General features: G+C 39.5%; 1 protein-coding gene across 3 annotated transcripts in view; it reads left to right on the top strand.

Moving 5' to 3' along the window:
• The window catches only part of LOC119905314 (IQ motif and SEC7 domain-containing protein 1-like), a 95,008-nt gene that overhangs the window by 16,452 nt on the left and 53,229 nt on the right, over positions 1-25,327 (top strand). For 2 of the 3 annotated variants that reach the window (XM_038722187.1, XM_038722195.1), the window contains exons 2-3: positions 130-159; positions 9,260-9,367. In XM_038722187.1, coding sequence (XP_038578115.1) covers positions 130-159; positions 9,260-9,367 — 138 coding nt within the window. The remainder of the gene's footprint in view (positions 1-129; positions 160-9,259; positions 9,368-25,327) is intronic. The other variant, XM_038722188.1, reaches the window with a different exon arrangement.

Here is a 25,327-nt window from a genome sequence, read left to right as displayed (position 1 = left end):
TCAATTGATGGTGGTCAGTGAGGTGTTTTGTTACTGTACATGTCTTTAGCTGCATTACTGACATACTGCAGCACTCTTGTTTCTACCTGTTCAACAAAACCAATGAACCAGTGTTTTCCTCTCTTCCAGGTCTGAATTGGACTCTTCCAGAATGGTCAGGTATGTCTAACTGCTCTAGTCATGCACTCTATCTTCATCTGCTCAACACTGTACACCTGCATTGTATATGTGCCTGGATTTTGTGAATATTCTCTCTTTTGGGAAAATAATCTTGCTTAGGAAAAGGGCTTTGGTGAAGTTGTGGTGTTATGTAAGTATTTTAATTTGAGTGTGTAAAGCTGAACATCGATGCATCATGGTGCTAGCCAGAGGGAGTGGGTTTCCTCTGTCTGAAGGATTGATGCAGGCCTGATTTGATGCCTGTTATTGGTGTTTGTGACTTTTACAGTTTGGAGGAAATGATGAGAGTTTATGTTAAGTGCAATCCAAGGTCACATTCTACTGTTGTTAGCTTGTTCGCTGTGTGAACTTTAGTGGCTTGAGATTTGTTGGAGTGTCTCTGCTGACAGAGTTAAGATGTGGGCTGATCTAAAACTGTATTGCGAATCCATCATTGCTGTGAACACAGCTAAGAGCTATTGGTTGCATGTCGAGAGTAGATGGGCTTCTCTCACTGGTAAACACACTCCTTATCTGCAGCTTTTCTCTTTAGGGATGCCTCTCTGTGGGATCCAAACAGCCTCTTCCTCTGCCTCTGTAGCACTGTGTATTAAGGACCCGACAGTGTCTAGACAAGTTGAACAGAGTGTAGCGGAGCCTGTCCCGTGTTTTAGTAAACATTTTCCAGGCCATATCTGTTCTTTCCTTAGGTGCTCGAATGTCTGCGCTCCCCAGGCTACTTTTTTCTGCTCTAAATGTCCTTTCACAAATTTGAAGTGAATCCAGAGGGCCACAGCCTGGAGATATGTGCCAGTCTTTGTACCATCACAGTAAATGTGTGTATTTCTGTGTGTGCCCCTTCCAGAGTGAGAGATGTCTATGTGAAGTTTGTGTGCTAGCATCCCCACCAATAATAGTGAACAAAAGGAAGGAAAAAACCCTGCTAGATAAATAGGTTATATCAAAATTGTACTGTATAAAATCAGTTGAATAAAACCTCATCAATGTATTTTTTTTTGCTTTAGTGTTTTAGGTTGGTTGTCAAATGTTAATCTCACTCAAAACATCTCTATGCTGTGATGAATGCTATTTGAAAATTTTGAAGTTGGAGAGTATTTTTTTATTTGCAAACTAAAACCCAGGTGAAATTGCTTTGTGGACAAAAGAGTGACTTTCTGAAATAATTAACAAGTCTGTTCAATCATGTCATATATATTGATGCTGTGGTGGCTATTGCCATCCTGTTTGCTGTTGTGTGCTGGGGTAGCAGGTTGAAGGTAGTGGACGCCAACAAATTAAACAAACTGATCCGCTAGGCCAGTGATGTTGTTGGGGGTGGAGCTGGAGTTATGTGTCATCTTGGACAGTGTTTCCCGCCCACTCCATGATGTGCTGGTCAAGCACGGGAATGCGTTCAGTGCAAGACTCATTCTACTACTCATTCTGTGGCCATCAAACATTTCAACTCCTCCCTCAGTGTGTCAGATTTTCAGAGCCAAAAGACTGGCCCTTGGACTTATTTTGGCAGCAATAACCCCATCATTTATTTAGAATTTACATTTTCAATACTGACTTAACAGCACCGTCATTCAACTGTGCAATACTCTGGTATATTTATATTGTAAACATTTCAACTAATATTTTTTTTTAGATATTTATACAATTCTTGCATTTTTACACATTTATAGATCCCATGTCTCAGCATTATTATTAATTATACTGTTATATATTGTAGTATAATGCACATATTTTTTATTTTTACACACTTGTTATTTTCTATTTTCTTATAATTGCTTTATACTTCTAGAATGGAAGCAACTACAACATGACCATTTCCCTCCAGGTGAAGTATTTCTGATTCTGATATCAGAAGAAGGTCCACTGGTTATCAGGAAATTTTTTTTTTTCCATATGTCTCGCTAGCTAGTGCTGCTGCTGATGGTGGAATCTAAAAGCATATCAGCAGAAATGGAGCCCAAGGCTGCAGAGACAAACAATCCCATCTAACCAAATTGATGCTTTGATGTGGTTGGAAACTTCCCAAATTGCAGCAGCGCTTCTGCATGCCGTTCTTGGTTGTGAATTTGGCCACAATTCCCAGAATCTTTCCCTCATTAATGTGAAGCTTGGGTGCCAAGACTGTTAATGTGCTACTGAAGTTCTTATCATCATGTGCACATCTCTACCAGCACATTTTGGATCAACGTGACTTGTTGGCAGCTGCATACATTGGTTGGACGCAAAAGCTAAATTTCTGAATTAAAGTGATTGCTGACTTCTCCTCATCATTGAGCAATAGACATGATGACACTGATCCTGCAAATCAGTGAAAAGCTTCAAGAGCAGCTCATCTTCCATCATGTCAGGTGTAGTTGGTGATACTGTGGAAATGTTAAGCTGCTCAACATTTAACACATCCCTATCAAGTTAGCAAGGCTGGACATGTAAATTGGACTGGATGTACAAGCTGTTTTATGCAGAATTGACATTGATTGTTATATTAAATTATATGTAATTGGACATAAACAAGGGAATAATAAAAGACTTTACAAGCAAATTTATGAGTCCATCAATAAAAAGACCACATTTCAAAGCAGTCAAAAAACACATTATATAATTGGACGATACATAGTGTTGAATAAAAGACTGCACACATAAAGGAGTCCAATGGCAATCTAAAATAACTACATTAAGCAATAAAAATAGATGTATTAAAACAATAAATGGTGGATTTTTAAATGAATCCCACAAATGAATGTTATACATCCAGTTGAAATAAAAGCGTATTTTTTGGGAAATCAATGTTTTAATTAAAAAGCTGTCTCCTCATTCAGTTTTTGATTTGCCAAATTATTATAGGGAAATCTGGGGCATTATTTTGGCTGGACTTTTTTGGATTAGCTGGGGATGCATCAAGAGCTCTAATTGGTTATCATCCTTCATAGTTTCAAGGACCACAAGGCCAGGTGATACAGTAGGTGGAAGCTGTTATTTCTCAGTGCAGATAAACCGGTTTATCGACATTCAAGAAATGCTACATTAATAAGTGCACCCTGTCCTATGCACATGAATAAACTTCCTCCAACACTGTGTTATGTAAGTATTTTTTAAAGCAAAGAAAGGAGGTAAGTTTGAATCTTAATACCAACAGAATGTCTAATTGCTGAAATACCACTGAACTTATGGCACTGAATGTTTCACTTAATGAATGTGGTTTGACTTCTCCTCTTTTAAATTTCTAGTAGTGTGAAGCCGTGAAATTTTAAAAACTTGATATTAAATTGTTCACTATTTACACTGTCCACTATTTAAAACAGTATATTCTGGTCAGATTTAGTTAGTTAATTTCAGCTCTAGAAATTCAGTTTTAAAATTCAGACACCAAAATTCAATATGAAAAATTTCAATATGAACATCCGGGCTACCAGCAACAAGAAATCAAGCCTGAATGGAATCAATCAGACCTCTGTCCTGTCGGGTTCAACAGTCATACCATCCAAGAAAGAGGAGTTTATTTCATTGAATGAAAATCCTGGACACTTGAATTTTTAAATTGCAAAACCTAAAATGACATCCTTGAAATTTCACTGAGTAGGGTTCAAACCTAATAATACAGTCTGATTGGTTTCAAAGAAAAATATTTCAGTGCTATAAATAAAAAATTAACAGTAACTATTTATTAGTGGCCAAATTTAACAATTAGGGATTTATTTGCTCATATAAAATTTGCTCAATAAAAATTGAGGCCTTTTGTTGCATCTATACTGATTGAGCGCCACTATAGCTCCCTATAGATAATGGAGAAGTTAGCCTCAGTGAAACCCTGCTCTCGATGTAATTAATTTTATGTTGCAATTAATTCAATAGAATCTCTTTAAAGTGAAGCAGAACCAGTGTTAAATTGCTGTGACTGTTGATGGGAAATCAGTCACATGTTTTATCTTGGCTACAAGTACCCCTTTGTATCTCAACTGCTGTTTAAAATCACTACAACTGCCAACACAGCGCTCTGCTGACAATACACATCAGACTTACAGTCACTTAGATCTCTCACCCTGTTAATATGCCACACCATGACACAAGTGAGCATGGCTGTTTAAAATATTTTGTGTTACATGGCGTGGTAGGTTTCATTATCATTAATAATGGAAAAGCTACTGAACTTGGCACAGGCGCTATAAATAAATAAGCCCTGCTCCCGAAGGATAGCGTTGCACTGGTTTGATAGAGGTTTGAGTGTCTGTGTTTGTGTGTAGAGGGAGAGAGAGATTGGCCCTGTCTGTGATGGTGGGGATTATTCTCATACACACTCTGTGGCTAATGAGAGAGGAACAACAACATGGTGTTTAATTGGTCTGCTGTTCTGTAATCAGAATGGATGGATTCATTCAGATGTGATTAGAACCTGGGTGAGATAGGCAGGCACACGCTCAACAACCTCAGTGACCTGCTTTTATTGGATTGTTCTTCAGTGAATGTCTGATGATAAGATGTTCTTCTGCTCCCTGATGCACTTTTGTACAGCGCACATTCATAAACCCAGACTAGCACACGGCAAAAGGCTTACAGCGGAGTGGCCCGACACTTTGTCACAGCGATTGTAATGAGAGGGATGCGGGATGGAAGGGCTCTTGTCTACCACTGAACATTTTCTTAAAGTCTATTTGTGCGCTTGTTATTTATACCTGTTTACCTGTTCCCTGGTGGGCTTATGTATTGGGATGGCTGGCAGCTGTTTTATTTAGAGTGGAGTGGCTAATTGAAATTTCATATCGTTTGTGACAGGTTGGGTCCGACGCATGAAAAGGCCATGGTACTTGTCTGAGAAACAGCGGTATTGTGAGCTAGTGGAGGTTCTCTGGAAAGCCTCAGCGGGGTCTGCAGCTTTTATTTCCCTGTAATGTCTCCACAGAGAGTTGGGGAAACAGAGAGGCAGGGATTATAAAGCCCAACCCCTCCTGCCATTATTGTTGAGATGACAATGAAGAGAATAAAGCTTTGCTTGGCTGTTGTTGTGGAGGTCAAAACCTCTCTCAAAGTGTGCCTCAAAGCAACACCAGTAAGCAAAGTCTTTCCAATCGATATCAACATTAATTCAGGCCAAGTTATTGTTGTATTTGGTGTAAAATTATATTGGGATCATTTACAAAGCAGCACGGCATGCCAGAGGAATTAACCATTTTAAATGGGAGCAAAGAGACTGCATTCTTGTAACGTCGTTTACTTGTAACATATGAGGGAGTCGCTGAAGTAGCTTTGGAGCTGCAATTTTACGATCTGCAGGCAGGACATTTTTCTAAAACAAGCACAATGTGTGGACTGAACTGTTCATAATTCACACAGAAATCTAACCTAAAAAGAGATGGCTGGTCCTCCAGTGCGGTGACAGTACGTGTCAGGGCAGTTTAACTGATATTTGTCTGCAGGGACGGTAGGTGATGGTGCTGTGTTTCAGAGCTGGTCTAGTGCTGTCTCTCATCCACAGCCGGCGTTCTCCGCAGGGATCGCACAAACCTATCGTCTTCTCTTGTCTCCTTCGCTATCTCTTGTTGCTATGGAGAGTGATGCTCAACCCCGATGCATAAGATACTGAGACTGCCGCCTTTGTCCTTGTGCAAGTCCCTTTTGACTGAGCAAAGTTGATTTCAGTCCTTAATCAGGTATTGTTCCGAAAACAGTTCCCTCCACAGGAATTTAACAGAATGCGCTGGATGTGGTTTTTAAGTCTTAGACCATCTCTCACCCCAGTGGAAAAGAACTGCCACACTTTTATAAAGTGTGGGTGTTTGTGCATCAGTCATTGACACGTCTAAAACAAGGTCTGACTATCTGAGTCTGCAGCACTATCAGGGTAACTAATGGAAGATGGCAACACAATTCAGACTAATTCAAGGTTCACAGCTCCCAACTCAGCCAGAGCAGAGACATTAGCATTTTTTAAATTAATAATTCATTATGCGAAACAGCAGCAAATGGCAGCAGCCATGACACAATTAGCCAGTGATATTACTCAGGGCCTTGATACAAGATTTTTCATACAGTCTGAGTATAAGCTGTGTTTAAGAATGAAGGATACTTATATTTTTTGCAACAGATGCTTTTACAAAATGCATGACTTTGAATTAAAGGAGAACATTCAGAGTCGTATGGAATGTTATTTGGAATAAGGTTTTATTTGACTGGACAGTTAGCAGTTATTTCTTAAATATATTTACATGCACATATCAAATCAGCTGCTATGTCTGTCAGTATAGGTTGTCTCAGACAGGCCTACCCTGTCTAAGACAACCAGCTTTAAGGTGGCATAGCTCAGTGAAAACCTTAAACAATAGACAAGATAGACATGTCTCTGTGGAAATGGTATCCAGTGGAATGAGATGAGAAATGTCTGTGCAATAATCAGTTATCAACCATCAGAGGGCAAAACCTCTTTAACTGTAGTATACTGAGCACAAACTATGACGTCGCACAGACACTTTGAAGAAACCTACTGCATATAACCTTTTCTTTTCTTTGATCAACCTGGTGGGCTTTTTATCCCAAGTTCTCAGTTCATGAGCTAATATTACAAGTGGCCTGTTTCTTTCCATTTCTATATTTTTGTGCTTGTCAAAGTCAAAAATAGTTAAACTGGTATTTTGTTTTACAAAATCTGACTAAAAGAAATGCATGATACTATGTTTAAATGTATATTAATGATATTAATGTCCATTAATACAAAAAGTATAAACTTAAACTTAATAGTACTCTAAAGTATACTTACCACAATTAGGTACAGTTTAGGAAACTTTTTTACAATGTTAAACATGGACTTATTAGAAAAGGAATTCAAATTTTGAAATGGACATGAAACTGTGTCTGCTTAACTTCCGTGCAGAGACTAGATGTTTTTTTCTGATCTATAGGATGTCACAAACCAGGCATTTATAATCATTCTGTGGTTTCATCTGTATCTCAAGCAAGTTTCACGTCTTTGCAAGTTTGCAAGACCGACTACACTGAAATGTATGGAGACCAGAAGCTGTCTATACAGTAGGTTAGGAAACACAAACATCATGGCACTGAAAAGTAGTCATCAGTATTATAAACTGTATGAGTTGTAGTGAATGGGCCAAAGCACACAAATCTGATACTGACTGTATTTTAAGTGGAATATTTTAGTACTTCACAAGCTCATCGCGTCAGCGGATGAAACTAAAATGTAAGTGTTTTTCAGTCCTTTTAACATTAACATTGCATGATTGTGATATTAACTATTGCAGATACTCCAGTGTCTCTAGTCCTAGCTCTGTCAGCAGCCATAAACGGTTATGGTCTGTCAAATTAGTATTAGGTTTAGTAGTTTAACACAGCTAGGATCCACAAAACATCCAATATATCCAGCCAATTCGATTCCACAATATGGACAATACATTACTTGGGGAAAAAAGAAAGATGTGAATGAGATTAAGAAATTCACATTCCTTACCATAGTAATGTGGAAAAGCAAGTGAAATTCAAACACAATGTGTCACACAAGTTTAACAGTAATTCAAGAAACAATAACAGGAGATTATTTTGCACATAGTTTAAAGTAGCTGTGTTTAACTACTAAACCTAATACTAACTTCACAGACCATAACCATTTATGGCTGCTAACAGAGCTAGTATTAGAGACATTGGAGTGGGTCTGTGAAACTTATCAGGAAATCCCTTGTTAAAATAGTCTGGCCCACTTCACTGCCATCGGAATAATGTTTCCTGACTTCAAAACGTTGGCTGAGGTGGCGTTGGTTCGGGCCAGGAAAAGTTAATATTCAAAAATGTAATACTATAAAACATATATTTATAGGTTAATTGTCATTTTAAATAATTAAACATATATTTATAAAAGTTGTAGCCTGATATGCAGAAGTTATAATCTGTCAATCCAGAACAGGCCCAACATTACAGGTCATACACTGCAGGGGAAAAGGGAATCATTTATCTGCTCTCTGTTAAAATAAAATGTGATACCTGGTCTCTCATGTATTTGTTTCCCTGTTTATATTTTATCCGTGCCCTTATAAATGCATAATCTGTATTTTAACTGTTATTGTGATTTGGCCGTTTTTGAAAATCTAAATATCAAATGGACTGTGTCTCATTCTCATTAAAATGAAGGTCCTAATAATATAATACAATAAGGTTATTATGACATCATTATGACTGTCAGTCAAATTGATAGAAAAGAAAATCAAAGGCAACCTCTGATTCACAGCAGACATTTTGATTTGTCACAGTCAGAAAGTGTACTGAAAGTTCACAGCTTGTACCACACAAAGTTTTACTTTTATTCTGACTAACATTACAATGGAAATCAAATCCAGCACTCTAGCCAGCTAATATAGCACACGGCAATCATGTTTATTTTGTCAGGCAGACAAAGCACATGCAAGCTCAGAAATCACCATTTTTGACAACACGTGAAAACGTTTGTTAGCAAAAGGCTAACGCTAGTTTAACAACAGACATCTGCAATAGTTAATATCACAATCATGCAATGTTAATGTTAAAAGGACCTAAAAACAATTACATTTTAGCTTAATTTGCTGACAGAAAAAAGTCCTGAACTGCTGCTGCAAAACCATGGGAGCACAACCAAAACATTCTTCTTCTTCTCTGGGTTTTTTGCCGATCCAACCACCTTGTTTAGGTGCACACCACCCCCTACTGTCCCGGAGTGCGTCATTTCATGGCATTATGTACTTCAGGTTATAGGTTCAACCAAAACAAGCTAGCTGTGTGCATCACTTAAAAGGGTCCCCTGGAAACACTTCCGTTGTGTTGTTTAAATGTGTGGTGTTGTGATGAATTTGAAAGTGTTTTCTTAAGTTGCAGTGCGTTGGCCTCTCAGGGCCACCGTAGAAGTTGCAGTACAGAATTCACATATTACCTGGTTGTATGATATGTATAATACAGTACTAAAAAAAATTTTTCACCTCTATACTTTTCTCAAAGTCACAGACTCCCAGTGTGAAATCTCTGAGGGAAATGGATGCATATATATATATATAATGTTTCTTTTACATCTGCCATTTTATGTCAATAGTCTAAGTGTGTTTTGTTTGTCCTTTTATAGGAGACATGCCTCCCTACCTGTCGAAGTCACAGAGAATCCTGGGAGGTTGGTGTCTGCAGGCTGCAGACGAGTCGTCCCCTGCCGCAAATGGAAGTCTGCTTCTTTTGGGTACAGTCATTATTATGATCACATGCTTAATGTTTGTCCCATGAGTAACACAGAGTTTCCAGCTCCATTGCACAGCCGTCTTTTTCTCGTCTTACTCTTGCCTTGTTAATGTCATGGTCGCTCGTATCGATGCCCTCTTAATTAGCCTTTCTGTGGCAGATATATCGGCCACGACAGCTTGACAGCTGCAAACTTTGCTGCGTCCTAATGTTTGAGCCTTTGCAGCTGTTCCAGTCATAAGCTTTTTATTACACAGCAGTTTCAGTGCTGCAGTGTTGTTTCCTGATGTGTACAATGAACTCCAGTTGCCAAATGCACTGTAGGAGGAGATCATTAGGCTTAGCTTTAATGAAATATGATCCATGCGTATATGAGCCTTAATTGCTGCTCACCCATTAGCCTGTGCTGAGCTTGGAGCTTGAGAATGCCTTGCAAAAAAACAAGGAGAGATGAGCGCGGACAGTCAAATCGGTGGGACAGATTTTGAGGGCTTCAAAAGGCTGGAGAGAGTTTCAAAGACGCCTCCTAGTGCTGTGTGCTCCATCATCAAAAAGCAATGTGCGCCTAATCCACAGCCCACTTTTGGCTCTTGTGCAGTACAAAAATAAACCCAAGTGCATAGTGGGAACATGTTCTATTTTTAAAGAGCAGTGTTCAGGAGTTTCTGATGAGTAGGAAGAACATCTGTGGGTTGTTTTTAGATGCTGCAGAAGTGAGGAATTTGCTATTTCTTGTTGATTAATACCTCACTCATTTGTGTTCTCGCTGATAGTCCCAGTGTGATAGTTGCTCTGTAATTAATTTTCAAGCACAGCTGAAAGCTAATAGGTTAAATGGATCATGACTGTAAACAAGATTATGGCTGTGATCGGATGTTGATTGTTTTCCACTCCAGCTCAGCAGCATTGTTTTGCTTCTGTTAAGGCTCACCCATCTCACACAGATGCACTATAATGAACACCTAATTACCAAATGATGACAGTGCAAGGGACCGTTCCCCCATCAAATACCTCATTTGGATAATTTCTATTGAATATTGATGAATATTCTGTTGCAGCCTTTTGTGAATATTTCATCCTGTCAATGAATGGTATTGTGCGCAAACACTGAATGGATGTCCTCAACACATACAGGCCTTGGACACAACAATTTTTCTGTCATGTTCAACTTTTTTTTAGGCATTCTTTCCTTTAGGAAGACACAAAAAAATCACTTTGCGACAAGTGACAAAGGTCCTGTGCCAGATGTTGCAGCTATGTGGTATGTGCTGTAGAGTCGCTAGAAAACACTTTTTTTTTCTCATTGTATTGAAAGAGAAATGTGAATAAAAATGTTGGGTAATCATTCTCCATTAAAGTGGTGGAGCTGTGTGAGGCTCTCAGTCAGGAAATACAGTCAGAAAGATCAATCACTTGCTGTGTTGATGTGGCGCTGGAAAGAAGGGAGGAAGTGAAATATGAATTATTGTGGCGTTTGTGCGCTGCTGTGCCATGCTCTTCGGTATGCTGAATCACTCCTCTTATATCAGATGTTTTGGTTGAGCATACTGGAAAATTCTAAAGAAAACCTTAATTATAACAAGTGTTTGTAGGTGTAGCATTATTTGGCAGAAGAAAAAAGTGTGTGTGTGTGTGTTCAGTTATTGCAGCCCAGTTAATTTAGGCTGGTTATTCTCATCACATCTGTTAGATGCTATCGTAGTCTGAAAGTGTCAGTAATTCCTGCAGACTTAAGAAAATGGAGTTAAAGAAGGTTATAGGAATTAATGGGGCAACTTTGGTGTTGAAACGGGGATGTTCACAGAGACTGGCTCGCTCCACATGCTTAATGCCAAAGTTGGGGTGATCTCTGCCTGTAATAGCAGAAACATACCCCAGAGATTGACTTGAATCGTTGCTTTCGCTGTATATTTTTTTTCCTCTTTCCTTGTTCACACTCCTCTCATATTACTCTGTACCTATTCCTTGTTCCTTGCCTGTCTCTGTTTTCTCTGCCTCTTGCCCCAGCAACAAAGCAATCACATGCTGAAGTAGCATTTAATCAGCTACACAGGCAATGCAATAGCTTAGATGTGACGGTTTATTTCCCATGCCTGAATATACATATTTGAGTCAATGTAGTAACTAATGATTATTAGTTATAGTTGTTGAACCGTTGCTTATGATGATTCTGCCACTAAGCCTGCTAAGATGATCAGCAGAAGGGGTGTAGAGTAAATCAGCTCAGAACTACAAAAAATAAGCCCACAAACCATTCAAAGTGATACTGCAAAGGGAAACTATTCTCACCAGATTTCACACATATGGTAGTTTTTCTTGAGATGGTTCTGTTGAAAACCCCTCTCACACACACATACAGTAATTGCAGAAAAGAGATCATACAATTAAGTTTCTTTTTTGACATGTTTTTGGTCTAGCATGCTATTTTAGAGCAGCCCACTCCAATGCACTGAGTTTAGGTAGGTAGATTTATTGTGTCACAGCAGGTTATAGAGTGAAATTGAGTTTGTAACTCCCTTCTGCTACGTAACAGACAATATACAGTAATATTGAAGCAATTATAAAAATGGTAAACTATATTCAGTGGGGCAGTTCTGAGGGTGAATGTGAGCTTAGAAGTCTGATAGCATTTCCATTTTAGTTTTTTCTCTGACAACAATTAAAACAATTTCCAGTGATTGTGAAAGAACAATATGCTTCACTTAGTAAAACCTGTAGATTTTTTATTTATTGATAATTTATCTACAAAAAGTATCCACATAAATCTACAAAATAGTGAAAAATGTCCATTACAAGTCTCTAAATGTCTCTAAACGTTTCCAAAAAACAAAAATATTTAATTTAAAATACATAGAAAAGCTCAGTAAAGCAAATCTTCACATATGAGAAGCTGAAAGCAGAGAATATTACTTTATTACTTTCTGCTTGATTAGACGGCTGTAACAGTGAATTAATTATTAACATTGTTTTGATGCTCTGGTGATTGATACATTTTTTTCATCCACTAATTGTTCCAACTTCAGTTTCATTTAATTGACCAAATTGCGTTCATTTTGTTTGAAAAAACATATTTCAATTTGCCCAAATTGTTATTTTAACATCGATCCAGACAATAATGGGTGGGAGAAAATGGGAACGAAATTCCATTAGCTGTGGGATTCAGCTCCTTGGACAGGGAAATGTTTTTGTTAACGTGACTCCAAGGTATCACACATGAGTGCATGCAGCTATCATCACCCACCTAAATTGCTAGGATGTGGCATGTGTGATGATAGCCTCTAGTGCATTAGAACATCTGAACCTGAACAGAGGTTGAAGATTACCTGACCTCTATCAGAATAACCCATATCAAATCAGCATACATGGTCGTCAAGTCGTTTTAATGCCTCTCTGTTCTTGACTTGCCCACACTGCTCAGCAGAGGTGAAAACAGGAAGTATGTTTATGTCAAGTTGAGAAAGGGGAAAGTGGAGCAGTCAGCTGGGCCAATGGGGATGCAGGATTGCAGCTTATTGTGACACAGGATAATTGCTCTATACGGTCTATTGAGGGGAAAATTATCTGAATTTATCTGAAGGCAACTTGAAATAAAATGGTACACAAGCAGCATTATATATATATATATATATGACAAAATCTATATGTAGATGACCTCCTCAGTGGGGAAAAAACCCCACAACGTCCTCTATCTGCGTTACTTAGTTCCACAGTACTAATGAACCGCACGAAGCAAAAACATGTTTTAACTGATTGGGGTTTTGCCTGTGCAGTAGCTGCTGTATTCATTGCCTGCAGCTGCCTTCTAGTTCAGTCCTGTCCAAAGTTAAGACCTCTCTGCACCCATCAAGCCCAGCTCAAGGCTGAATGAATGATTTTAAATGGCCAAGATGCACTCCTTTTCCTTTTCCCTCACTTCACGCCTCTCTTTTGATTCCTTTTTTTCCTCCAGATATTCTTTTTTTTTTCTTCCATTCAATCAAAAAACATCTGCTTCTCTGTCTTCTTTCACCGTCTCTGACTCTTTCCGTCTGTCTTAGCCTCTTTCTTTCTGTCTCCTCAATTAAGAAAACATGTCTGACTTGAATAATAGATACAGGCAGGGGCTTTTCAGAGGTAAAGGTATAAGGCTGGGCGGTCATGACGAAGTGTAAATCTTTCTCCAAGTGTTTACATCCCTCTCTCTAAGCTTCCATGCTATTACCAAAGGGTCGTAAAGCTGCTAATATTGCTGTTTATTTGTGTTCTGGGTTCTGATTCGGCATCTGACCATTAGATCAGATCTGAACCAGGAGCTCCACTTCTTCTATAATTCACATTCTTTATGATATTCATTATGGTGAATGACTATTTCAGAACAGAACCTGTGATTATCTCCAGGCCCTCTAATAATACCCCTGCAGAGCCTATTGATTCCTGGGAATGGCCTGCCGTCATGGGATCACAGACCCCCAGCCTGTCAGCTGTAAACAGCCAGTGTGTTATTTGATGGTTGGAGGCAGGAAGGCAGCTCATGAGGCTGTGATCTAGCCCCAGGAGTGCATATGGTGGACAAGTAGAAATGGAGTATTACCATATGTAGGTACATGAACCCTGCATCATGTCTGTTATTGTGTGTATTTCACCGTTGCATTCCGCCTCTGTAAGATCTTGATAATGTCTGAGGTCGTTTGGAAAAGGGCTTAACGACACATTAAACATTTATTGTATATGGCAGCAAACAGTCTTTGGTAAATGAAGGAGCAAGAGTGTGCAAGAGTTAGTGTTGGTTTTAAAAACAAGCAGCAATGAATGTGCCTTTCGCCACCCATAAAAGTCAGCCAGTTGTATGAATTCTTTCTTTATTGGCCCTATTTTATTTACTGCTGTTGGTATTGTAAAGTTTTGATTTCACCAGATGGGAAGTCACAAATGCACAATGATTTAATAGGCCTGTGAAACAGAGATCCCACTTCCATAGTGTGTTTGAACTTTTTGGGAAAGCTCTTGGTTGTCTTTGAAGTTCCCAGCTTCTGTTTCGTCATCACATTCTCCAAGAGTTAATTACAGGCACCGTGCTGCGCTATGAAGATCGCTGGAAAACATGCAGCTTTTATTCTGGAGTGCATACGGCCACGTGGCTTATGATAAAGTTGCTTTGGCTTTGAGGAACAGAATGTGAAACTCTTTGTGCCTTTCTCTTTTGCTGTTGATCCTTTTGGCCAAGGAACAAATGCAAGGTTTTGTGTATTTGCATGTGTTGCTGTTCTGTGTGTGTGTGGCTTTGCATTTAGACAGCCATGCCACACATATACAGTTTTGATGGCAACGCAATAAAAAGTAGAGAGCAATCAGTTGATAGGGTATTGGGTGTGTTTCATATTTATTTTGAGTCCCTGTGAAGTAAAGTAATGCGTCACCAAAATGTTTCACTGATAATCTGATATTCAGTCACATTCCCATCGCAAAATGTATGTTTACAAATATTTAAACATCAATATTTTCCTTTATTTAAAATGTCTAGAAATGCAAAACACATAAGCAGTGGTGAAACAATTCATCAATAAGTTGATTGACAGAAAATGAATTGCCAACAGTGCTAAAAATGGATTAATCATTATAGTCGTTTATCAAGAAAAACAAAAAAAAAAAAATTTTTTTCCAGATTGTTCTGTGCTTTTTCAAAAGCAAGAGCTGTACATTGACTCTGTATTCAGTCTTCATAACCAAGATATCCTTTGATACACTGTCATCTTTCAACAGAGACACATCCTACTAGCATCTACAACCTTAAACCCTTGAATTACATATCAGCCAGCAGACCTTCTCAGTAATTGGCCATGACATTATCCATGATATGGTCATGGCTTAAGCTATAGTACACTTGTGAAAGAGGAATGACTTTTCCTTCAGCAGATGAAAAAAGTCCTTTTGCCAATCTATATGCATGTGTGACAAAAATTTGTATTTTTGTGCTCCCCTTCAGAAAGGCAGGATTTGTGTTTCAGTCAAGGTTGAACAAGTGTAGTGTGCCTGGAGCAAATGCATCCCTGCAGCAGTAATGACAAGACACCCAAGTGTCTATAGTGACAAAATCATGTGTGACATTAGTGTGATTTGTAAGCCTTTAGGTTATATAGGCACAACTGATGCACCTCGAGTCTAGTGAAAACATGTTGTTGCATGTTTTCTCAACAAATGATTTGCTTTGACTCTATTACCTATTGTCACATTCCCTGGTAAAGTAGACATAGTAAGAGATTAATGGTGTGTGCGACTCTCTCAACTTAATGCCACTGTAATATCAGTGAGCGCTTTAGATCCATCTCCCAGTCTGATGGGAGGCATTTGCAATTCCATAGTTCTGTATCGCCTCTCAGATCAAGCAGAGGGAGGGCTGGCAGGGAAGAGGTAGGGGATCACGGAATAGCACACTATTCCCCAGAAAATAAGACTGGGGAGCATGAGCGCTAGTCCCCGGCTGCTTTTTCAGCTCTGCTAGTCAAAAAGAGGGATTTCTCTGTGTATGTGCAATGACATATTAAGAAGAAAGTGCCGCTGCTGAATGTATGATCTATTTGTGTGTGTGTGTGTGTGTGTGTGTGTGTGTGGGGGGGGGGGGGGGGGAATCTCCTGCGAGTGAGGGACACAATGTGGAAATGGCAGAACGATTAGATTTTCAGAATAGAATGGGCGATATTAAGCATAAATGAGATATGCAACATGCAAACGCAGCACAATCTCATTCATTATGCCTTTGTATGTGTGATATTGGATCTTTATGGCATAATACCTACTGACCTAATGATTTAACATTCACATGCAATATATTGGAAAGTACACTTCTCTATACCGTATCAGTCCAGCACAAAATAGTTTAGTGGAAGCCCAGGCACTGACAAATCAAGCTGATATGAGATGAGATGATGAACCTGCCGATGGAAATGTGGAAATGAACTGAGATCCTTTACCCAAGTACTGCACTTAAGTACAACCAATATGCTACTATATACTTTACTGTATTCCAATACATTTATTTGAAAGCTTTAGTAACTAGTTACTTTACTAGTTAAATTAAGATTTAACATTAAAAACACCTGATTACATTTATAAAATGCAATCCATTATTAAGATTAAACCAGTGGTTCCCAATTTTCTGGCTCGTGACCCCTTAAAAAAGTAGTGTTTAGTCGGGCCCTGTGTGACGTTCGATACCCAAAGAGGAAAAATATTATAGAATATTCCTTCTTAAAAAACAAAGATTAGAGAAAAGTCCCAAAAATTTATTCAAATGTGTGTAGCAGAACTTTGTTTTCACTTTTTTTCAACCCCTTTTATCATCTCACAACACTTCAGATATATCTTGTGACCTTTTGGAGGAGGGCTGACCCCTAGTCTGGAAATAACTGGACTGAATTACTGAACAGTATATAGAATACTTAAAACTACCATTTTCAAACTAACAATCTAATATATCAGTCAGGTGGCATAAAGAGTACGTTTACTTTAAGTACATTTTGCTGATAATACTGTATTTTTTACTTAATTAAGGAAATGCAAATGTTTGCTTGTAATGGAGTATTTTTAGATTGCATTGGTACTTTACATTTACATTTATTCATTTAGCTGACACTTTTATCCAAAGCGACTAACAATTGCTATATATGTCAGGTCACACGCCTCTGGAGCAACTAGAGGTTAAGTGTCTTGCTCAGTAACACATTGGTGGATGTGTCACAGTGGGGGAGTTGAACCCGGGTCTCTCACAACAAAGGCATGTGTCCTATCCACTGCCCCATCACCACCCACTTTAATGGAAGTAAAGAATCTTAACTACTTCTTCCACAAGTGGGTGTGTCAGGAGGGCTAGTGCAACTGTAACCGTAACCCAACCAAGAAGTATAAATTTCAGCGATGGCAGCAAGGAGTCTCAGTAGAAGCCTGGAAGGGTCAAAAACGGCTCTCTCTGTACTTCACAGTTAGAGAGAAAGCTCTTTGTTTGGCCTGCTATGAAAAGCTCGTCTGTCTTCTGCTTGTGATGTTCTCAGGCTTAAGGCCAAGTCAGTGACAGAAGGAGCCTTTGCACAGCACTGTGCCCTCTGCCAGGGAGCTACAGAGAGGCTGCGCTGCATTGTTACATGGAAAAAACAGCTGGCAAACTAAACCTCTCGCCCCTCATCTCCAGCATCGGGTGGAGAGGTCACTTTCTCAGGGTAGTTCAGTTTTTACAGCCGTTGACACTATTTGGAGTGGTTAGGAAAATGTTATTGTGGAACAAAAAGTTTATAGGTTGTTTTTAAATCAGAGCAAGTTACTGGTAACTGAACATAACAATGCTGAAATAACTGTAGGTAACGTGGGCTGTGATGTTTTTTGTTGTAATAAAGCACAGAAACAGGACATATTTAAGTTAGTTCCTGGAAGATAGTGCACTGTCATCTTTTTTTCTGATTTAAAGGTAGTTTGCTGTATCTGCATATGTTTGATTTATGTTGCCTAATTAAACATACAACTTGTGCTTTCCTCACTTGGTCTGTCAAATGTGGCCTAACAATAACCCTTCTGAGGGAAATGTTTTCCCAACATCAGTAATGGTATTGCTCACAGGCTGCCATTGTTCATGCAGAAGAGGTGATACACTGCCATCTTGTGGCTTTCAGCTCTTAGTGCTGTGGTGAATGTCTTTCCCACTTGTCTCTCTCATTCTATCTTTCTGTTATGTTTGAAGAGGGTTGAAGTCTCATGAGAGGATCCCTGCGGAGCAGCACAGCTGAAGACAAAATAATGCTTCCTACTGTTAGGCACAGACAGTTCCACCAGTACTGTTGTTCCTACATGTTGTGCAGATGCATGCAAAACACTGCATAATGAACATACAGCATCTCTTGTTAATGCTTGATAAGATCCAAAGAAGCTAGCCAGCCTAAGAGGAAAAACAGAATGTGCTTTGATGGGAATAAAGTGCTGCATCAATTTTAACAAGTGTACAGAACAGCAGTTGTATGTCTCTGTTATCTGTCTTTATATTAGCTAAGGCAACTCAGCAATTCGGCAAGAAGCAAGCATGTCAGGAAATTCTGTGATTTTAATTCCAGCTGAGCAACTCCTGAGGTTTCTTTTTTCTCATATCATTTTTAAAATGTCAAGTTTATACAGCAACAACAGTGTTTAATGTAACATAGTGCCGCATCTAACAATTAATTTCATCATCAAAAACACCTGTTAATTATCTAACTGATTAGTTGTCTAGTCTATAAAATGGTCAGAAATGGCTGTTGCTCAAGAGGTAGAGCAGATGTCTGTTAATCGAAAGATTGGCCGTTCGATCCCCCGGATCCTCTAGTCTGCATGTTGAGTGTCCTTGGGCAAGATACCAAATTGAAGCCTGAACCCTAATTGCTGTCTGAATGTGTGTGAATGTTAGTTTCTACTCTGAGCAGTTACGCTCACGCTATGAATGTGTGTGAATGGAAGGCCCTGAGTACGTAGTGTACATATTTTGCCTTTTTGCTTGAAAATTAAACTTAAATATTAAGCAAAAAGCTTAAATACGATAATTTACTGTCTTGGTCTGATCAGATTGATCACATTGTTTCCATGAATGGGAAAGGGCATTGTGATTTCAAGGAAATGTTCTGCATATGTTCCATCTTCTCTTATGATTTGAATATTGTCTGCTGTTGTGCTCACATCAAGTGAGCACTGGTCATCTGGTCATCTGGTGGTACCAAATTATATGATGAAAGCTGTTCTTTAAATTCTCCCCACCATCAGACAGATCAGAAGTAGATTTCCTTTCAAAAAGTCACAAACTGATGAATCTCACATACATGTTACTTTAGTTGCTGTTTAAGAACCTTTTATATTTGGCTTGTTTTGCCGTTTCTTGTTTTACTCGTACTGTACGATTTAAAAATTTTTGCGTGTGTGTTTGGACCCCAGGAATACTAGCAACCACTTTGTTGAAGCTGGGGAATATGCTATCAGACTGGTTTCCTTACATTTAGTGAATCTAAGTAATTAAGTAAAGTGTATTCAATATAGTACCTTTGAAAGATCAAGGTTGCAAAGCACTTTACAAGAGTAAAATATTAGAAATAAGATGATCAAACATAAGCAAAAATATCATAAGTTTTTAAAAAATCAGTCAAAACATAAGCAATAACTGATCTTAAAACACACACTGCACACATTAGATAGCACACCGCGCGACAAAGGCCAGTTTAAATAAGAGTCTTCATGTGCATTTTAAAGGTGTCTACAGTGACTGCAGAATGCGTGTCTAATGGAAGAGCGTTCCACAGAGTGGGCTCCACCACTTTGCCACCTTTTGCTTTTAGTGGAGTGCGAGGAACAACTAGTAATCCCTAGTCAGAAGACCTTAGTGACATAGTGTTGATATAAGGTTGGAGCAGGTCAGAGATGTACCCAAGTGCCTTGTGCTATCAGACCTGGTCAACAGCCGTGCAGCAGTGTTCTGGACAATTTGTAGACAGTTCAGGGACGACTTGCTGAGGCAGGTGTAAAGGGAGTTTCAGTAGTCTAACTGGGATGATATAAAAGCATGGCCGATGCTGTACTTCGATTTTGTTTCCACAAATATCAGTTTGGCAATGTTTCCTAAACTGAAGGAACATGTACTGGTCAATGATTTGACATGGTGCTCAAAGTACATACATTGGCCAAATATACAGTCACCTCCAAAAGTACTGGAACGGTAAGGCAAATTCCTTTGTGTTGTTCACTGAAGACATTTGGGTTTAAGATCAAAAGATTAGTATGAGATAAGAGTTAAACCTGAATTAAAGAACTCAGGACATACCACCCTTTGTTTGAACCCACCCATTTTTCAAGTGAGCAAAAGTATTGGAACATGTGACTGACAGATTTTCAGACAGAGTTTCTTGTTGCCCAGGTGTTGCCTTTTAGGTTGATTGTCCAAACATTAAATAGATCTGCATGACTAGTCTTAAGTTTTCATTCTTGGTTCAAACCTATAAAGACTGCATTTCTTGTTAAAGAGGATAAACCAACATGAAGACCAGAGAGCTGCCTATGGGAGAAAAGCAAGCCATTGTCAAGCTAAGAAAAGAAGGAAAATTGACCAGAGCCATTGGACAAACATTGGGCATAGGAAGCACAACAATTTGGAATGTCCTGAAAAAGAAAAACTACTGGTGTACTGAGCAACAGACGTGGAACAGGTCGGCCAAGGAAAACAACACTAGTTGATGACAGAAATTTGAAATTTGCAAAGAAGTACAGAGATGAGCCACAAAAGTTCTGAAACACAATCTTATGGACTGATGAGACACAGATTAATCTCTAGCAAAGTGATGGAAAGGCCAAAGTGTGGAGAAAGAAAGCAACTCCTTATGATCCGAAGCATACAAGCTCCTCTGTGAAGCATGGTGGAGGTAATGTCATGGCTTGGGCGTGCATGGCTTCTTCTGGAACAGGCTCATTAATATTTATTGATGATGTATCTGATGATGGTAGCAGCAGAATGAATTCAGAAGTGTACAGAAACATTTTGTCTGCCAATTTACAGAGAAATGCATTGAAACTAAGTGGGAGGAAGTTTGTCATGCAGCAGGACAACGAGCCAAAGCACACTGCTGACAAAACAAAGCACTTCATCAGGGGACAAAAGTGGAAGAAGGTTTTAGACTGGCCAAGTCAATGACCTGACCTTAACCCAATAGAGCATGCATTTCACCTCCTTAAGAGGAAACTGAAGAGAGAAACACCCTGAAACAAATGAGAACTGAAAGAAGCTGCGGTAAAAGCCTGGAATAGCATCACAAATGAGGAATGCAACAGTTCTGTGATGTCGATGGGCTGCAGGCTTGAGGCATTTATTGCAAGCAAGGGTTATGCCACCAATTATTAAATGTTATTTACTTTAAGATTATTTGTTCCATTACTTTTGCTCACCTAAGAATGCTGTGGTCTAATACAAACGGTGATATGTCGTTTAACATATCTAGATGTGAATACCAGGAAATGAAAGCTGAAATTCTTTGAACAACAAAAACAAAGGAATTTGCCTTACTGTTCCAATACTTTTGGAGGGGACTGTAGCCAAAGTTTTCTGAGGTTTGACTATACAGCTAAAGACAAGGACCCAATATGCTGAGCCACCATGAGCTATGCTGTCAGATGCAACTATGACGACCTCAGTCTTATCTGTGTTGAGCTGTAAGAAGTTGTTAGCCCTTCAGTCCTTAATGGCAGTCAGGCAATTGCTCAGTTCAGCCAGCTCGTCAGTTTCATCAGGCTTAAAGGAGACATACAGCTGGATATCATCAGCGTAACTCTAAATTTGCTAATGATGTAACCTAGAGGGCCAAAGACAGAACCCTGAGGCACACCACAGGAAAGAGCAGCAGTTTCAGACATGTAATAACCCTGCGACACAGGGATAGGATGAGAACCAGTCCAGGTCGCTCCCAGATACACCCACCCACTGCCTAAAGCTTGATTTATACTGCGTAGGGTCTACGTGTGAGGCTACCTAGCCGACCAATCACAGAGCTTACGGTCCGCGTCACCTCGACGGTGCACATCAGGCTACGCCGTAGGGTATGGGGCTACGCCCTCGATTTGACGCAGAAGTATAAATTGCACCTTTCAGTCAGGATGCTGTGATCTACAGTATCAAAAGCTGCACTAAGATCCAGCAGCACCAGAACAGAGCATTCACCCACATCAGAAGATATCATTATGTCTCTGGACACCCTGTGAAGAGCTGTTTCATTGGAGTGCTTTTGATGGAAACCAGATTGTAATTTATCTGAAATGTTGTGTGTAGTCAAGGCGTGTTCAGTGAGCTGTTTGGCGCAGCTAAGGCAGCTTAGATATAGGCCTATAGTATTTGGGGTGGGATGGATCAAGGTTGCACAACTGTATGTTTAAAATAAGCTAGGACAAAGCCAGATTTCAGGGAGCTATTTACAATCGACACTACAAACCCAAGCAAGTTTTTGAGCATGGGAGTTGGTATAATGTTGCAATGACCACAGGGCTTGAGGAAGTTAGGGAAATAGGAATAAAAATGTTCAAAATTGATGGCCGAGTTGGGTAAACGGAACATTGACGGTGGTGGCCCTGACATCTCTAATCTTATCCATAAAGAAAGTTGCTGTAATAATTATTTGAGAAGACGGGCACATCAGGAGGTACAGGACTGACAATGTTGTTGTTTGTGTCAAACAGGACTTTAGGGGTGCGTTTATTGGAAGAAATTAAGTTGGCAAAGTAAGAAGCCCTCGCATCCTTAACCATGCAGTTAAACTCCGGTGAAAAGGTATTTTTAATAAAACAGATGAACGTGGAGCTTGATTGATTTCCCCAGACGCTCTACCCTCCAACATTTATGCCAGAAACAATGACTTAAATGGTCTTTTCCCCTTGTTGGAGTTTTATTCAGTTCTTGTTAAATATTCAGTTTAATGGGAAAGGAGAAACAGAAATTGACCCACCACCCTGATTTATTTTATTTTTTTCAGTTTAAACCAGCAGTCAGTCACAGTTTGAGCTCTGAGTTTGTGCTCCGATGCGTTTGGAAAGTCCAGGTGTTGGAACATACTCATTAGTCTGTTTTTATGTGTTTAATTTCCTTCTCCTTAGAATCCATGATTAACAGCAGTATGCATGCACACAAATGTGCCAACAAGGAGAAGCCATTACTCTTCTATCATTTTAGAACCAGACTGCACTGGCAACCTAAAGGACTCATTGTGGTGTCATTGAACCAAGGGGATCAATTTGCAGAGGGAGCAAGTCTCATTTTATTAGGAGCGCCAAAACAGCAGAGCAATGTGTGTTAAAGGAGTGGACCAGATTATTAATGCCAGTGTAGGAAGACAGCGCTGCACTTGGGTCAGAAGCTGCAGAAAAATTCTTAGCTGCTCAGCTGAGTGGCGATTTAAGATGCAAGAGCAACTTACACATTTACTGGGCAGAGTGTCTAAAATAAAAGACAGGTTTGACAAAACACATTTAAGGTCCGTAACATACAGCTCCCCCAAATAATTAGATTCAGTATTTAAACCACATGTAAAAACAAGGTCCAAGGTATGTATGACCCTAATGTGTGTGGGACCAGACACATGCTAAATAAAATTAAAAGACTCTGTGATACTTGACGTAAATATTAAAATCACCAACCATAATAACTCCGTCCAACCCTATGATAGAAGATAACAAAATCACTGAATTCAGACACAAATTTGTTAGAACCGGCCAGTAAATTAAAATCCAATAAAACGCAACTTTAGTGATCTATAGTTCAAACGAGGAGAAAGCCTTGTTTGAAGTGCTCAACTTGAAATCAGTTCCTGAAAGCCACAGCGAGTCCTCCACCCTCACGCAAGGTCCTGGGGGTGCTGATAAAAGTTCAATCCGGGGTGCACAGTTCGATTAGAGGGGCAGCATTCCATGCTTCTCTGCCAAGTTTCCGTCCGAAACAGGAATTCCAAGCCTTTAGAGGTGAATAAGTGTGCGTTCACTATGCAAGCTCTCCACTTGGCTCCTTCTTCAAGAGGACAGTCATGGGCGAAATAGGTTGGAACTCATCAATGTGTGTTCTTTTGTATTTGTGTATATAATGTTTGTGTATCTGTGTTTTGTGTGATAGGCTGGAAAGGCTTCTGCACACAGTCCTGCACACAATCCTGCTGCTATAGTCCAGCAGCCCACACCGTACACCAGAGCCAGCTAGATTAAAAGGGGCCATATGGTGACAGAGGAGAGTCAAGAGGTTGGCAAAGGAAGGCCAACGTATGCATTATTTGTACATCTACAAGGCCACATAGCAACATGTCCTGATGCATGCAGGGCCGTGCTAGGCCAGAAACTAAAATTAAATTCAGCCCTTATAATTGTGTATGTGCTTGTGGAGGCATTAAAGTCTGCCCTTTTGTGTTAAAAGGTGTATTGCTGAAACCATGAATTTAAGGTAATTTGTCAATTTGAAAGAGCATCTTGCTCACCGCTCTGCTCCTCTGTTGGTGTGTGTGCCCTGACTGCTAACACTCTGCCCGGGGTTTGCAGAAACACACTGTGTGTTGAACTGAACAGAGCTCACCATTGCCCCTGTGCAAACCCCTTCCCCCAGAACATTTCACCATGCATGCACACACATACAGTATGTACACACACAGTGAACAGAGCACACAGATTGGTCACTAGTCAACCCGGAGGTTAACATTACATTGAATGCCAAAATTTGGTAGAATTGTGCTCGAGTTTTACTGGAACACCTCACTAATTAACTAATTAATCTCTGTGCTCTATGACATTACAAGACAGGTCTTTAAGTCTGCAATCTGAAGTACGTCCAGCAATCATTGAATAGAAATGTCAGTTGTATTAACCTCAGAGCCTTGTCCAAACGGGGCAAAAAAACTGTAGTTTGTCAATTGATATATATATATATATATATATATATATATATATAATATATAATTTAGTTGTATCTGCCTACGAACATGAACAGGCTCAGTAGATTCAATGGCAATCTCCATATTATGTGATAAATTGTATGTAAAGTGGATATCATGGCTTGAGGTTGGCTCAAAAGGAAAGCTCATGGAGTGCCCAAAATGGACATAGCTTACCAAACACGTTAGTCTTCATCTGGGGAATGTGAGCCATGGAATGGCAATCTGGACAGCAGTTGGTCTTGCTCTGGAAATGTGGATGTGAAGTTTTAATGTGGTGATGTGATAATGTTGGAGTCAAAAATGATACAGGGTTTCCACTCTGCACTCTCACGGGTGTGCACAAACACACAAACAGGTGTGCACACACAGGCACAGTCACGCATGCGCTTATAGTTTAGTGAAGACAGGCGCATGTCAGAGCTGGAGGGATCAGTACTTGTGCTTGATAATTAGAAATCACATAGCCAGTTTAATTGCACCGAGATGACGCACATATACAATTAGCCACTACACAAGTTTATTAACAAAAACATAAA

Source organism: Micropterus salmoides, unplaced genomic scaffold (assembly GCF_014851395.1).
Source record: "Micropterus salmoides isolate LMB-PRFRI ecotype aquatic unplaced genomic scaffold, ASM1485139v1 Ms_hic_scaffold_16, whole genome shotgun sequence".
Taxonomy (NCBI): domain Eukaryota; kingdom Metazoa; phylum Chordata; class Actinopteri; order Centrarchiformes; family Centrarchidae; genus Micropterus; species Micropterus salmoides.
Note: the sequence above shows the minus strand (reverse complement) of the source record. Positions and strands in the feature narration are given on the sequence as shown.